The sequence below is a fragment of the Suncus etruscus genome, chromosome 6 (genome assembly GCF_024139225.1).
Source record: "Suncus etruscus isolate mSunEtr1 chromosome 6, mSunEtr1.pri.cur, whole genome shotgun sequence".
In the NCBI taxonomy this organism is placed as follows: Eukaryota; Metazoa; Chordata; class Mammalia; order Eulipotyphla; family Soricidae; genus Suncus; species Suncus etruscus.
The window spans coordinates 104265079-104280552 of record NC_064853.1 but is presented as its reverse complement, the minus strand read 5'-3'; the positions used below and the strand labels follow the sequence as shown (position 1 = coordinate 104280552).

Here is a 15474-nt window from a genome sequence, read left to right as displayed (position 1 = left end):
CCTAAAAGCCATCATTTTAAACTAACAGTGTATTTAAAATTGTGGTGCTCAGGGGTTAATCCTGGCTCTTAACTCAGAAATTAACTCCTGGCAGGCTCAGAGGATCACATGGGATGATTGAACCCGGGTCCATTTCATACTGGCCACGTGCAAGGCAAATGCCCTACCACTGTTATCTTTCTGGCCCAACACTTTTTTTTGGTATTTTAAATTTGTTTGTTTTTGTTTTTTGGGAGGGGCCACACCTGGCAACGTCCAGGGGTTACTCCTGGCTATGCTCTCTGAAATTGCTCCTGTCTGGGAGACCATATGGGGTGCCGGGGATCGAACCCATGTCTGTCCTAGGTCAGTCACCTGCAAGGCAAATGCCCTACTTCTGTGGTATCGCTCCAGCCTGGGTATTTATTTATTTTTTGGTTTTTGGGCCACACTTGGTGTTGCTCAGGGGTTACTCCTGGCTGTATGCTCAGAAATAGCTCCTCAGCCTGGGTATTTTTAAATTTTTAAATGATATCTATTTTTATAAATATTCAATCTATACTAGCAATATTAATATTTTAGGTATATTTTACCACACCAAAAGTATGCCTTTATCCACCCAATACAGTTCCTAAGCCCCTTCCTTAGTTTTATTACATGAAATACCAAGTTTTTGAGACTGAAAATTTGATTATTACAAAAACTGAATAAATTGGGTCTGGAGTGATAGCACAGTGATAGCAGGGTGTTTTTCTTTTTCTTTTTTTTTTTTTTTTAGTTTTTGGGTCACACCCAGCAGTGCTCAGGGTGTTATTCCTGGCTGTCTGCTCAGAAATAGCTCCTGGCAGGCACAGGGGACCATATGGGACACCAGGATTCGAACCAACCACCTTTGGTCCTGGATCGGCTGCTTGCAAGGCAAACGCTGCTGTGCTATCTCTCCGGGCTCAGGGTGTTTTTCTTGCAGGCAGCTGACCTGCAATGAATCCGGGTTCGATTTGGTTCCTAGCATCCCATATGGTCCCCCAAGCCTGCCAGGAGTAATCCCTGAAGCCGCTGGGTGTGGCACAAAAACAAAAAAACAAAAACACCAAAAACTGAATAGATCTTGGATTCTCCTCATCAAAATATATTTAAAACGATAGCATTGCAATTACACTACAATTGTAATTTCAAAAGTAAGCTTCTAAATGTATTTTCTATTTTAAAAGTGTGAATCAGTACATCCTTCCCATAGAATCACACCATTTCTCTCTCTCTCTGTTTTCTGGCCCACACCCAACAATGTTTAGGGGTTACTCCTGGTAGTGTTTGGGAGACCATATGGGAAGCCAGGGATTGAACCTGGATCAGCATGTGCATGGAAAACTCCATACCTGCTGTACTATCACTGTGGTCCACATCATTTATCTTTTTTTTTGGGGGGGGGGGGGTGTTTGGGTTACACCCGGTGGCGCTCAGGGGTTATTCCTGGCTCTTTTTTTTTTTTTTTTTTTGGTTTTTGGGCCACACCCGGTGATGCTCAGGGGTTACTCCTGGCTATGCGCTCAGAAGTCGCTCCTGGCTTGGGGGACCATATGGGACACCGGGGGATCGAACCACGGTCCGTCCTAGACTAGCGCAGGCAAGGCAGGCACCTTACCTCCAGCGCCACCGCCCGGCCCTATTCCTGGCTCTTTGCTCAGAATTTGCTTCTGACAGATTCGGGGAACCATAGGGATGCCGGAATTGAACCTGGGTGTGTCCTGAGTCAGCTGTGTGCAAGGCAAATGCTCCGGATCTCACATTATTTCTCTTTAATAGAAACAAAGGGAAAATTTTAAACCCTTACCACATCTGGGACTCTATTTGAGTCCATTTTGTTGACATATTCATCATTTATGTTACAGTTGGCCAAATCAAATCTGAAATAAAAATAATTGAACAATTAATAACAAAAATCTTAATTTTTTTTACTTTATTTATTATGAGAAAAATCTTAATTTGTAATGACCTAAAAGTTACTAGGTTTTCCCACTTTACAAGCCATACCATTTATTATTATATTGTTGAAATTAACTTTATAGGATCTAATAAGATTCTAATACAGCTCTATCTATTATTGTCCTTCTTACCTCATACTTATATGCATCATTATATATGTATACACATATACACACACACCTCCAGTATAAGGCTGCTATGTTTTATTTACTTATTTATTTATTCATTTATTTTGGTTTTTGGGCCACACCCGGTGATGCTCATGGGTTACTCCTGACTAAGGCTGCTATATTTAAAAATATTTGCGCAGCAACATATCATAATAAAAATTATCTATACCCCACCACCAAAAAACTGAATTTGACCTAACCACACAACTTCATGGTTCAATTACAGTCTTAGAATAAATATCTCTTATGGCTTTCTGTCCAACTTATAGTTTAACTGAGCTATTAATAATAAAGTGAGTAATAATAAACCAAGTTTATAAAACATCAAATTCTATTTCTTTTTTTTTTGGTTTTTGGGTCACACCCAGCGGTGCTCAGGGGCTACTCCAGGCTGTCTGCTCAGAAATAGCTCCTGGCAGGCACGGGGGACCATATGGGACACCGGGATTCAAACCAACCACCTTTGGTCCTGGATCAGCTGCTTGCAAGGCAAACGCCGCTGTGCTATCTCTCCAGACCCAAATTCTATTTCTTTTAAGGACACACTTGGCAGTGCTCAGGGCTTACTGCTTCTGGCTCTGCACTCAGGGATCACTCCTGATAGACTCACAGGACCACATGGAATGCCAGGAATCCAACTTGATGGGCTCCTGCGAGTCAAGTGGACTACCTGCTGTACTATTGCTTCAGCTCAGACATCAAATTGTTTTTCTCTAATTTTTATTGTAACACTGATTTGACAAGTTGTTCATAATACAGTCATTTTAGGCATTTCATGTTTAAACACCAATCACATCATCCACAACCGTCCTTTCACCAGTATTTCATTACCCACTCACCTCCACAGCTCACCTCCAAGCAGACATAGACGAATTTACTTCATAGTTGTTTTTATAAATAAAGACAACTGATATGATCAAATCTTAGATCAACATGAATCAATTTGAAATAACTGTTATCTCTCCCTGGTATTACTAAATCAGTGTCTAAGGACTTACTGGGGCTGTGGTTCGGTGCTAGTGTGTCTTCTGTGGTTTGGTAAAGCTCAGAGATGGGTTGATTACTATATAACTTTCCCATTATATTGTCTGTGATACTACTGCACCGACACTACAAGATATTTAGGTGTCTTATGCCTACTTGGTCTAGGATTTATAAATCTAAAACAAATTATGGGAAGCTTGATAAGGTTAAGTAGTTGAGCTGGGTCTTTCTATCAGAAGGTGTTGGGGATAGCATTGGGCTGCTAGTGTTCTTGCAGTAAGAGGATTCTGTTCTCCTCCTTTATGAGAAGGTCATAGATTTATCAGCTCAAACTGGACTACCTGAAAATATCAGTGGTCATTACTTTCTTCTGGCTAGACATCAACTTCTTTTTTTTGGGTCACACCCAGCAATGCTCAGGAGTTACTCCTGGCTCTGTGCTCAGAAGTCGCTCCCGGCACACTTGGAGGACCATATGGGATGCCAGGATTCAAACCGGGTCCGTCCTGTGTTGGTTGCATGCAAGGCAAACAAACACAGCTGTGCTATCGCTCCAGCCACCAAATTCTTTATTTTTGTTTTTGGGCCACACCCAGCAGCGTACAGGGGTTACTCCTGGCTCTTTGCTCAGAAATCACTCCTGGCAGGCTCAGGGGACCATATGGGATACTGGGGATTGAACCTGGGACCACCCTGGGTTGGCCTCATGCAAGACAAACGCCCTACCGCTGTGATATTGCTCCAGCCTACAGACATCAAATTCTTTTGGGGATAACTCTAGTGATACTTCAGTGTTTTAGGCAGGTTTGTTGACTACCAAATAAAACTTACAATGCTGGTTTGCAGTTTAAGACACTGTAAATTGGAACTGATAGACAGTGGTTGCTTTGCATGTGGCTGGACCAGGATTTGATCAATGGCACAGCATACCCTGAGCACTGCCAGGTGTGGCCCCCAAACCAAAACCAAAAAAAAAACAAAAAAAAAAACCAAAGAGATACTATAAATTCATACAAACCCCAACACCAGGTCTCCAGGATTTAGCAGATGTCCCAAATGAGTGCGACAAAAATATTGTTTATCTGTATCCATCTCAGACGTTTTTTGTACCCAGACTTCCCCGAGGGTATGCTTAAACAGGAAAAATAAAAAGGCACTTTTCAACATCTAAGTGTAACACATTGCCTAGAGAAGTCAATATAATACTAATTTCAGTTTTCATAGTCTCATTTTAAAGACAAACACTGCTTTTTATTTTTCAGATCTCCAAAACAATGTCAAATTCTTTTTTTTTGTTTATTTTCGGGCCACGCCCAGTGGCATGCAGGGGTTACTACTGGCTCTGCACTCAGAAATAGCTCCTGGCAGGCTTGGGAGACCAAATGGGATGCCAGGGATCAAACCTGGGTCCATTTCAGGTCGGATATGTGCAAGGCAAACACCCTATTGCTGTGCTATCACTCCAGTCCAGAATTTACCTTTTTGGATATCATTCCAGCACCTGCATTGCGCTTTAGATCTTGAATGATGCTGCATTCCATCACAATAAACTCTTCTAGTTGTTTAGGATGACATAAACTATTGAAAGGGTTACTCCAAAAAGTGTTTCCATCAATATCAGCAACTATGAATAAATAAACAACATTAAAGGAGGAAATTAAAGTACTAGAAAAGTCATCAGAACATGTTAAAGATGGTCTATATATGAATTGGGAAGCATCAGGTTAAGAGAAATCAAAGGTACCTCAGCTCTCCTGGGTCAATCTATATTTTGATATATTAATTGCAAATTTCTTACACAGGCTAAAACAAGTTTTATATAGTTACAACAGTACCACAGAGCTAAGTGCCTCCTAAACATGATCAAATATAATTAGATCTTATCTAATTACTATAGCTGTTAATGTACATTTTAGAAACATTTACCAGTATTTTAGCTTAGTTTAAGGAAAATACAGTTACTACTGGCATTAGAAAAATCCATCATAGTACTGAAAATATTATTGTAAAATGACCTATAAATTCTTATTTTGGGGGGGGGGCCACATCCAGTGATGCTCAGGGATTTGTCCTGGCTATGCGCTCAGAAGTTGCTCCTGAATAGGGAGACCATATGGGATGTCAGGGGATCGAACCGTGGTCTGTCCTAGGTCAGTTGCGTGCAAGGCAAACACCTTACTGCTACACCACAGCTCTGGCCCTAAATTCTAATTTTTAATGATTTTTCTGGGAAATACAAACATAAATTCAATTTTGTGGAACAGAAGTTTATATTATAGGATATATGTGAGAAACAATCAAGAAGAAGGAAATAGTATCTACTACTATAAGACATTTAACAATAAGAGTCTTACTCTTTTTGGTTTGTTTTTGTACCACATCCCTCAGTTATCAGAGCTTTCTCTTGGCAGAACATAAAGTACTAATGTGGTGCTGGGGATTGAACTCAGGATGGTAGTCTGCAAGGCAAGCTTCTTATATCTTACTATATTTCTCTGTCCCCAAAGAAATGTCTTTTAAAAGAGAAAATTATAAACTTTGTTATAACTAATTAGCTTGAATTCTTGAGTCAATAAAATAGAATTTGTCTCGCACACAGCTGTCCTATGTTTGGTCTCCAATACTACATGTAGTCCCCTGAGCCCGACAGAGTGACCCTGAACACCACCAGTTGTGCTCCCCCAAAGCAAAACAAACAACAAACCTACATTAGTTCAAACTACATACTAAGTATTCTTCTGGATCCCAAAATCTATGTTCCAAACTCTAAAATTTGTGATTCACTAAAATTTGTCAATGAATTCAAATGAGGTAAATAAGTCAATAAAATAAAAAAATATTTAAAGTTCACAGAATTAATTCTTTTTTTTTTTTTTTTTTTTTGGTTTTTGGGTCACACCCGGTAACGCTCAGGGGTTACTCCTGGCTATGCGCTCAGAAGTTGCTCCTGGCTTGGGGGACCATATGGGACACCGGGGGATCGAACCGCGGTCCGTCCAAGGCTAGCGCAGGCAAGGCAGGCACCTTACCGTTAGCGCCACCGCCCGACCCACAGAATTAATTCTTGAAGTAAAAAGCTAGCAGGGTAATTTAGCAAAGCTTTAAAAATCTAGCTTTATAAGACTTAGTTTATAATAAAAATGTTAGCTAAAACCAATATAAAGTTAACAAAAATTACAACTGCTTACTGAAAAGAACTACCAAGGCATATGCCAAAATTTACCTTGTAGAGTATTTGGATCTATGAGATGGATAGTGTTGGTTACTCGAACACACACACAAATCTGGTTCATATTTCCCAGGCTATGTGCCAGTTTTGGAGACAGACAAACAACATTATCCTAGGAATAAAACATAATTAGACTGAAACAAATCCTAAACAGGCTGAGAATGAACATTCATCAGTATAAACCTAAGGTGCATTTGCTCAAATCAAAATGCTATTAATTGTATGCAACAATAAAGGGGTAAGGGAAAGAATCGATCTTTAGAGAAATAAGAAATAAACTACACTTTCCTGTTTTAAAATGGAGTTTAAGGGCCCGGAGAGATAGCACAGCGGCGTTTGCCTTGCAAGCAGCCGATCCAGGACCAAAGGTGGTTGGTTTGAATCCCGGTGTCCCATATGGTCCCCCGTGCCTGCCAGGAGCTATTTCTGAGCAGACAGCCAGGAGTAACCCCTGAGCACCGCCGGGTGTGGCCCAAAAACCAAAAAAAAAAAAAAAAAAAAAAAAAAAAATGGAGTTTAAAGAGATAGGGACAGAACAATTCTCCACTGAATTGTCCTAGGTATGCCTGGTCTTGGGGTTAAGATCTCTGAAGGCTTCTCGGAATGGGGTAAGGTGAGCCACTGCCCTGCTGAAATCGGCACTTCACCCACCTAGCATCCTTTGGCATTGAAATGGCCCAACTTTATACTTAATCTCAGAGAGACACCACGATGCTGAATCATCCCAGTTCCAAAGCTCCTGAAGCACATAGTTACAACACCTTCTAATTTCAGAGTACTGAAAGCCCAGTAGGAGCACAGTAAATTAGGTGAGAAATTCGCATAGAAGTGCACTAAGATCAATGAACAAAAACAGTAACAAAGAAGGTTCAGCTAGCACCAAACAGCCAGTAATTCCTTTTATTTTATTTTTTTTTGGGGGGAAGAGGGGTCACACCCAGAAGAACCCAGGGGTTACTCCTGGCTCTATACTCAGAAATCACCCCTGGCAGGCTTGGGGGACCATATGGGATGCGGAGATTCGAACCACCATCCGTCCTGTGTTGGTTGTGTGCAAGGCTATGCTATTGCTCTGGTCCCCAAATGGCCAGTAATTCTTAAAAGAATGATTTTAGTCTCTCTCTCCCATCCCCACTGTGGTTTGCACTATTGTTAATGAAGGGGTACCATGCATATCACTTTAACATCTTTCAGCAGTCAGTTTTCTTTCTTTTTGGTTTTTGAGCCACACCTGGCAGCACTCAGGTGTTACTCCTGGCAGGCTTGGGGGACCATACGGGATGATGGAATTGAACCTGAGTCCTTCCTGGGTTAGCTGCATGCAAGGTAAAATGCCCTACCACTGTGGTATCTTTCCAGCCCACCAATTTACTATTTTAAGCATGACTTCTTTTATTTTGGGGTGAGAGTGGATGGCTACAATTTTTAGTACTCAGAGGCTATTCAGAGCTGGGGTTTCAGGGACATTCTGGCAATTGAATTTGGGCCTCTAACAGGGCTCTCTCTGGACTAAACATGTTACTTAACATCTTTTTTAAAAAGAGCTGAATAGCTAAAATCATCGAACATCTAAAGTTTTAGTTAACAAAAGAGAATAGGAATGATACATAAAAATTAATAACTATTGTACTCTATAGACATGAATTAAAACATAAATGATTCAGATCTTAGACGAGCCCCACCCCAAAAAAAGACATAAATGAATTGTACCTTGCATATTGGAACAATTTCCACAGAAAAGGTGCTCTTATAATTATATATATTACTACGGATATCCTGAGAGATCAATCTCTGTGATGTTTTGTATCTATTAAGAGAAATAAGTTAATAATAATAAAAAGACAAAGTTAATGAGCAAATAAAAAGACAAAGATTTTTCCTTATACAGTCTCAGAAATAATTTTCATTTAAAACTGTCCAGGGCCAGAGAGATAGCACAGCATAAGGCATTTGCCTTGCATGCAGCTGATTCAGGACAGACAGTAGTTTGAATCCCAGCCTTTCATATGGTCCCCCATCCCTGCTAGGAGTGTTTTCTGAGCAGAGCCAGGAGTAACCCCTGAGCGCTGCCAGATGTGACCCAAAAACCAAAAACCAACCCCCCCAAAAAAGAATAACTGTCCAATCTAAAATAGTTCCATGATGAAGCATACCATAACTAATATGATGCTGTCTATTTTCAACTTTATCTATTAAACCTATAGTTAACATATACTAGGGGTCTCAAACCCGCGGCCCATGGGCCGTTTTTTTTTTTTTTTTTTTTTTTTTTGGTTTTTGGGCCACACCCATTTGACGCTCAGGGGTTACTCCTGGCTATGTGCTCAGAAATTGCCCCTGGCTTGGGGGGACCATATGGGACGCCGGGGGATCGAACCGCGGTCCTTCCTTGGCTAGCGCTTGCAAGGCAGACACCTTACCTCCAGCGCCACCTACCCGGCCCCCCATGGGCCGTTTTGTGGCCCTCCGTACAACATTTTGTGGCCCTGCCCTAGAGGAATCTTTTTTGTTTTGTTTTGTTTTAGTTGTATGGGTCACACTCCCCAATGTTCAAGGCTTACTACTGACTTTGCACTCAAAGATCACCCCGACTTTGCCTCCTGCGGCCCCCAGGTAAATTGAGTTTGAGACCCCTGACATATACTATCCATTAAGAGTCATACTAATGAGAACTGCAAAACTTTCTTTGTTCATTTAGATCTCATCTTTAACATACACTTATGAAATATTTCCTTCTTGTGGGGTAGGGCGGAGGAGACATGGGAGGGAATACAAAAATTTTTTTCATATAAGTTTAGAATATATATATTGAGGAGTTTCTATAATACTCTATTCCCACAGTTCTTTTGTCTTATTTAAATAATGGCTCAGCACTACAATGCTTATTTTGTTTGTCCCCCCCACCCCATTTTGTTTGTTTTTCAGTCACACCCAAAGGTGCTCAGAGTTTACTCATGGCTCTACACACTGGAGTCACTCCTGGCAGGCTCAGGGGCCATATGGGTTACAGAGAATCAAACCTGGGTTGGCTATGTATGAGGCAAAAAACCTAACCTACCATTTTATTGCTCTGGCTACATCAGAGTAAGCACCCTAATCACCGTATTATTGCTCACACAACACTAAAATGTATATAACAGGGTGAGGTCTAGCTCATAAGAGAGCCTTAAATGCTACTTAGTTCCCTTCAAGTGGCTAGTTTGTTAAAAAAAAAAAAAAAAAAAAAAAAAAGGATAATATCTAATTCTAAGTATTCCTATAATTTTGTTTCAACAATAGAAATGTTTCCTAACCTTGAAAAATGGGTGTGATCTACATCCATTTTCAATTCTTTAAACTTAACCACATTTAGTTTCAGAACATACCTACAGGGAACTGTACAATGAAGAAATTCTACCATCTTCTGGGCATGTTGTTTTGAAGAATAATAGAAATCCAGACCATCTTTAAAATAAAGAAAAAAATATTTAAAGGGATTGGAGATAGAACTATGGGAAGGGTTCTTGCCTTGTACATGGCTGACATGGGTTCAGTCCCCAGCACCTCATATGGTCCCCTAATCCCCACCAAGAGTGATCTCTGATCACACTAGGTATGATTCCAACACATACACACATACCACACACACTAAAAAGTTTAGAGATTTTGTTTGTTTTGTTTCTGGGCCACACCCAGATTTTGGCTCTGTGGATCACTCCTGGTGACACCAGGGACAATATGGGATGCTAGGGATTGAATCTGAGTCGGCCACATTCAAGGAAAGGAACTTACCACTATACTATCATTCTAGCCCTAGAAATTTTCTTCCAACCCGCTCAGTTAACCAGGAAACTAAAATAGCTCAAAAGCAATAATAAAAAGTAAATAATAAAAAGGATGTGAATACAAACAAATTTGCAAGAAACTGATTACTAACTTTAGTGTGAAATTACTAGATTATAGATTTGAGAATATTTGTAGTCAATCAAACTCAGTAAATATTTTTCTCACTAGGACAATAGAATACACACAGAAAATGGGCCAGAATGATAGCACAGTAAGTGAAACGCTTGCCTTGCACATAGTGATCTTGGTTCAATCATTGGCATCCCCTGAGCACGATATGTTTTTCCTGAGCAGAGTCAGCTGGGTGTCACCCACTCACTCACACTAACACACAAATACACACATAAGAATTTAGATCTTTGGGGCCTGAGAATTCAGTAGGTATGATATTTGCTTTGTATGCAACTGACTCAGATTCAGTCTCCAGCACCCCATATAGTCCCTGAAGCTCACTAGCCCCTTAGCAAAGAGCCAAGAGTAAGCACTGAACTCCGCCGGGTATGCCCCAAAACAAAATAAAACCAAGATCTTTATCTTTATCTCACCATGTACTTAAAAAATTAGGGGCCTCGGGCCCGGAGAGATAGCACAGCGGCGTTTGCCTTGCAAGCAGCTAATCCAGGACCAAAGGTGGTTGGTTCGAATCCCGGTGTCCCATATGGTCCCCCGTGCCTGCCAGGAGCTATTTCTGAGCAGACAGCCAGGAGTAACCCCTGAGCACCGCCGGGTGTGACCCAAAAACAAAAACAAAAACAAAACAAAAAAAAAATTAGGGGCCGGAGCAACAGTACAGTGGGTAGGGTGTTTGCCTTGCATGCAGTCAATCCAGGTTTTATCCCAGGCAGCTTATAGGGTTCCGAGCCTACTAGGAGTGATTTATGAGTGGGAATGAAGTAATGAGAGAGTAATGAGAGAATGAAGTTATGGCAAAGCCATGAAGTAATCCCTGAGCACCACTGGGTGTAGCCCCACCCAAACCAGAACTAAATATATCAACATTACCATAAACAAAACATTTGAAAGAAAGAAAAAGAAAATACTTGTGGTACTGACTATATAGACAGGAATACTAAATTTCACACAAAAGTATGGACTGAAAAATCGATAAATGGGTCAAGAGCTCAAAAGGCTGGAACACAAACAGAATGTGTAAGGCAGCAGAACAATCTCCAGTCTATAACTCCTATTGGGTTTAGTCCTGGTGGTCACCTCAGGGACTGAGCAGCACATAGACATCAATGGAATATCACCAGACAAAGCACTGAACCATGGACCCACAGAAATGATACTCTTATCAAAAATAAAAATAAAATACAAAAAGATATGAAGAAATTGGAACCTTCATACATTCCTAATATTAGGGTTTAAGGTTTCATTGAAATCACAAATACCTAAAAGTAAGATTGCCAGATTATTTGGGGGTTCTATTTTCAGTGTTCCCATTCTCTTTGCTGTGTATTTATATGCATACTTATATGCATGCTTAGTTTTGGACAGTGATACTCGCTGGGGAGATGCGCGTTTTAGTGCTTTTGCACAGTGTATTGCTATGCTCTCCTGTGTATAGTTTGTGGTTTCATATATTTGGTCAGTGGAGGTGAGCTCTTGGTCATCTTTATTTGAACATTATTAGACTGGGGTTCATATATATTAGTTTTAGTGCTTGGCCATGCCCAGCTGTATTACACCAGTACCAGGCATCTCAAACTTTTAAAGCTGGAGACTCCAAATGACAGAATCACTGCTTTTAGGTACTGGGGTTTAAACTTGGGTCCAGGCTCGCAAGTCAGGTAAACGCCCTACCGGCTCTGCTATCACTCTGGCCCCAAGCAAGTCAGATACTTTTTCCTTGAACCATCTCTGGGTCCCTATTTTCAGTTTTACTAATGAGCCTTCATTTTACTTTCTTTGTGACTGCTCTATTTAAATTATTTTATTTAAATTATTTAAATTAAAGTTTGAGATGCCTGGTGCTGGTGTAATACAGCTGGGCATGGCCAAGCACTAAAACTAATATATGAACCCCAGCCTAATAATGTTCAAATAAAGATGACCAAGAGCTCACCTCCACTGACCAAATATATGAAACCACAAACTATACACAGGAGAGCATAGCAATACACTGTGCAAAAGCACTAAAACGCGCATCTCCCCAGCGAGTATCACTGTCCAAAACTAAGCATGCATATAAGTATGCAAATAAATACACAGCAAAGAGAATGGGAACACTGAAAATAGAACCCCCAAATAATCTGGCAATCTTACTTTTAGGTATTTGTGATTTCAATGAAACCTTAAACCCTAATGATGCTAGGAAATAAGACAGTCACAGAAACAGAAAGAACAAAGGCTACATAATTCCACATACATGAGAAAAGAAAAATGGGGATGTTATTAATCCATGGGCATAAAGTTTTTTTATTTTTTATTTTTTTGGTTTTTGGGTCACAACCAGCAGTGCTCAGGGGTTACTCCTGGTTCTACGCTCAGAAATCGCTCCTGGCTGGGATTCGAACCACCGACTTTCTCCATGCAAGGTAAACGCCTTACCTCATGCTATCTCTCCGGCCCCAGGGGTTACTTCTGGCTCTATGCTCAGAAATCTCTCTTGGCAGGCTCAGGGGACCATATGGGATGCCCGAACCAACGACCTTCTGCATGCAAGGCAAACACTCCACCTCCATGCTATCTCTCTGGCCCCGTTATAAAATTTTACAATTTTAGGGGCTGGAGAAATAACATGGAGGTAAGGTGTTTGCCTTGCATGCAGAAAAGACGGTAGAGCCAGGAGTAACGCCTGAGCGCCGTCGGGTATGACCCAAAACCCAAAAGAAAAAGAAGAAGAAAAAGAAATTTTACAATTTTAAAATTCCACCTCCAGGGGCCAGAGCAGTGGTGCAAGTAATGGGGTGTTTGCCTTGCACGAGCTAACCTAGGACAGACCAAATCCCCACTGTCCCATGTGGTCCCCCAAGCCAGGGGCAATTTCTGAGCACATAGCCAGGAGTAACTCAAGCGTCACTGGGTGTGGCCCAAAAAAACCAAAGGGGAAAAAATAATTTCTACCTCCAAGAAATCTAATTATGTCAATTGTATATAATTTTATTACTGAGTACAGAAATGCATACTGACTTTATCCATCACAAATGCCTCTAGGTATATTAAAAAACAAAAATACTATAAAAGAAATTACAGATTATAAAATTTTCTATTTAGAAACTGACCTTTGCAAAAACATTTCAGCAAATTTACCAGCACACAGCACTTTAATTTCTATTATACAGCTACTGATTTACTCATCTAGTAGCTATTTAATGGAAACAAATTACAAGGGGAAAAGTGTAGGGGCCAGAGTGAAAGCACAGCAGGTACAGCACTTAGCTTGAAAAGCCCCAACCCTGTTTGATCCCCAGCATCCTGTATGGGTATCCCAGCACTGCTGGGAGAAATTCCTGAGTAAAAGCCAGGAGTAAAACCCGAGTATTGCTGGGTGTACCCCCAAGACAAACAAAACAAAAACTCAAAAAAGTGGTGGGTGGTGGCAGGAGCAACAGTACAGCGGGTAAGGTGCTTGCCTTGCATACAGTTGACCTGAGTTCAATCTCCAGCATCTCAAATGGTCTCCCAAGCCTGTCAGGAGTGATTCCTGAATGCTAAGACACGAGTTATCCCTGTAAATTGACAGGTGTGGCCCAAACCCCCTTTCCCCAAAAAAGTGTTAAAAAAATCCTATTTTTCTCAATTGTACTAGTCACATGTGATTTATTTTGTGCAGAGTAAATACTTAGTGCAGATAAAGAACTACAACTGTTTTCTTCCTACCAGAAAATTCTGGTACTTTAGATAGTGTAAGTAAAGATAAAAGACTAAATAGCTGAATACAAGTAATGAAACTTGGATGTCTTTTTAAATTTTAACTTACCATGAATCTCTTTGATACGAAGTGTATTCTGATACATTCCATGTTTCAAAATCAATTGTTCCAAATAGTAGAAAGTTTTTTTGTGTAGAGTCTAGATATAAAAGAATTTATGGATCAGTAAATGGCAACATAAAAGCCATCTATAATAAAGGAGAGGTTTATTTTTAGAGATGACTTCTAGTGAGTGGTGAAGAGGTGGAGGTGCCACATGTAATACGAACAACTGCACTAGGCAAGTGCTCCACTTCTTCACTTAGCTCAACATGCTGACTTTTTTTTGTTTTGTTTTTTTGGGTTATACCCAGCAGCACTCAGGGGCTACTCCTGAACTCCTGGCTCTCCGCTCAGAAATCACCAGGCAGGGGGCCGGGCGGTGGCGCTGGAGGTAAGGTGCCTGCCTTGCCTGCGCTAGCCTAGGACGGACCACGGTTCGATCCCCACGGTTCGATCCCCCGGCGTCCCATATGGTCCCCCAAGAAGCCAGGAGCAACTTCTGAGCACATAGCCAGGAGTAACCCCTGAGCGTCACAGGGTGTGGCCCAAAAACCAAAAAAAAAAAAAAAAAAAAAAAGAAATCACCAGGCAGGCTCGGGGGACCATACGGGATGCCAGGATTTGAACCACTGTCCTTCTGCATGCAAGGCAAACACCCTACTGCTGTGCTATCTCTCCAGCCCCATCAACATGCTGATTTTTAAAACTATTAAGACCCAGAGCAATAAAACAGCAGATAGGGTGTTGTTGCTTTGTACCCTTGCTGACCCAGGACCCAGGTGTTCAATCCCCATCATCCCATATGATCCCTAAGCCTGCCAGGCGTGAGTTCTGAACAGAGCCAGGAGTAACTCTGAGTACTACTGGGTGTGGCCCAAGAATCACAAACAAAAACAAAACCAAAAAAACCCAAAGAACGTTTAGAAAGAAAACTGTGGTAACTAAAAAACTTGGAAGAGACATTCCTAACTGTTTTCAAGTGACAAAGTACAAGATGATACACCTTTTTTTTTCTTTACCTTTTGCCTCACTTGAATCACAGCCTTCCAAAAATCCTTGGCTTCTACTCTATGGCAGTCTCCACACATCTGTGGCTGAACAATATATTCCACTACAAACACTTGCTGAAGGATAGCACCATTCATCACCTGAAAAAGAAAACAACCACATTCCTTCATTATTCTTTTTATTTTGTTTTTGGGTTTTGTTTTGTTTTGTTTGTTTTTTTTTTGTTTTGGGGCCACACCCGGTGACGCTCAGGGGTTACTCCTGGCTATGCGCTCAGAAGTCGCTCCTGGCTTGGAGGACCATATGGGATGCCGGGGGATCGAACCGCGGTCCTTCCAAGGCTAGCGCAGGTAAGGCAGGCACCTTACCTCCAGCGCCAC

General features: G+C 41.1%; 1 protein-coding gene across 1 annotated transcript in view; it reads right to left on the bottom strand.

The window, feature by feature from the left end:
- The window catches only part of NMD3 (NMD3 ribosome export adaptor), a 30113-nt gene that overhangs the window by 5870 nt on the left and 8769 nt on the right, over positions 1–15474 (bottom strand). Inside the window, exons 5-12 of the mRNA XM_049775979.1 lie at positions 15106–15234; positions 14093–14183; positions 9711–9789; positions 8056–8152; positions 6340–6457; positions 4595–4740; positions 4135–4247; positions 1811–1883 (exon numbers count right to left, since the gene is read on the bottom strand). Of these exons, the coding sequence (XP_049631936.1) occupies positions 1811–1883; positions 4135–4247; positions 4595–4740; positions 6340–6457; positions 8056–8152; positions 9711–9789; positions 14093–14183; positions 15106–15234 (846 nt within the window). The remainder of the gene's footprint in view (positions 1–1810; positions 1884–4134; positions 4248–4594; positions 4741–6339; positions 6458–8055; positions 8153–9710; positions 9790–14092; positions 14184–15105; positions 15235–15474) is intronic.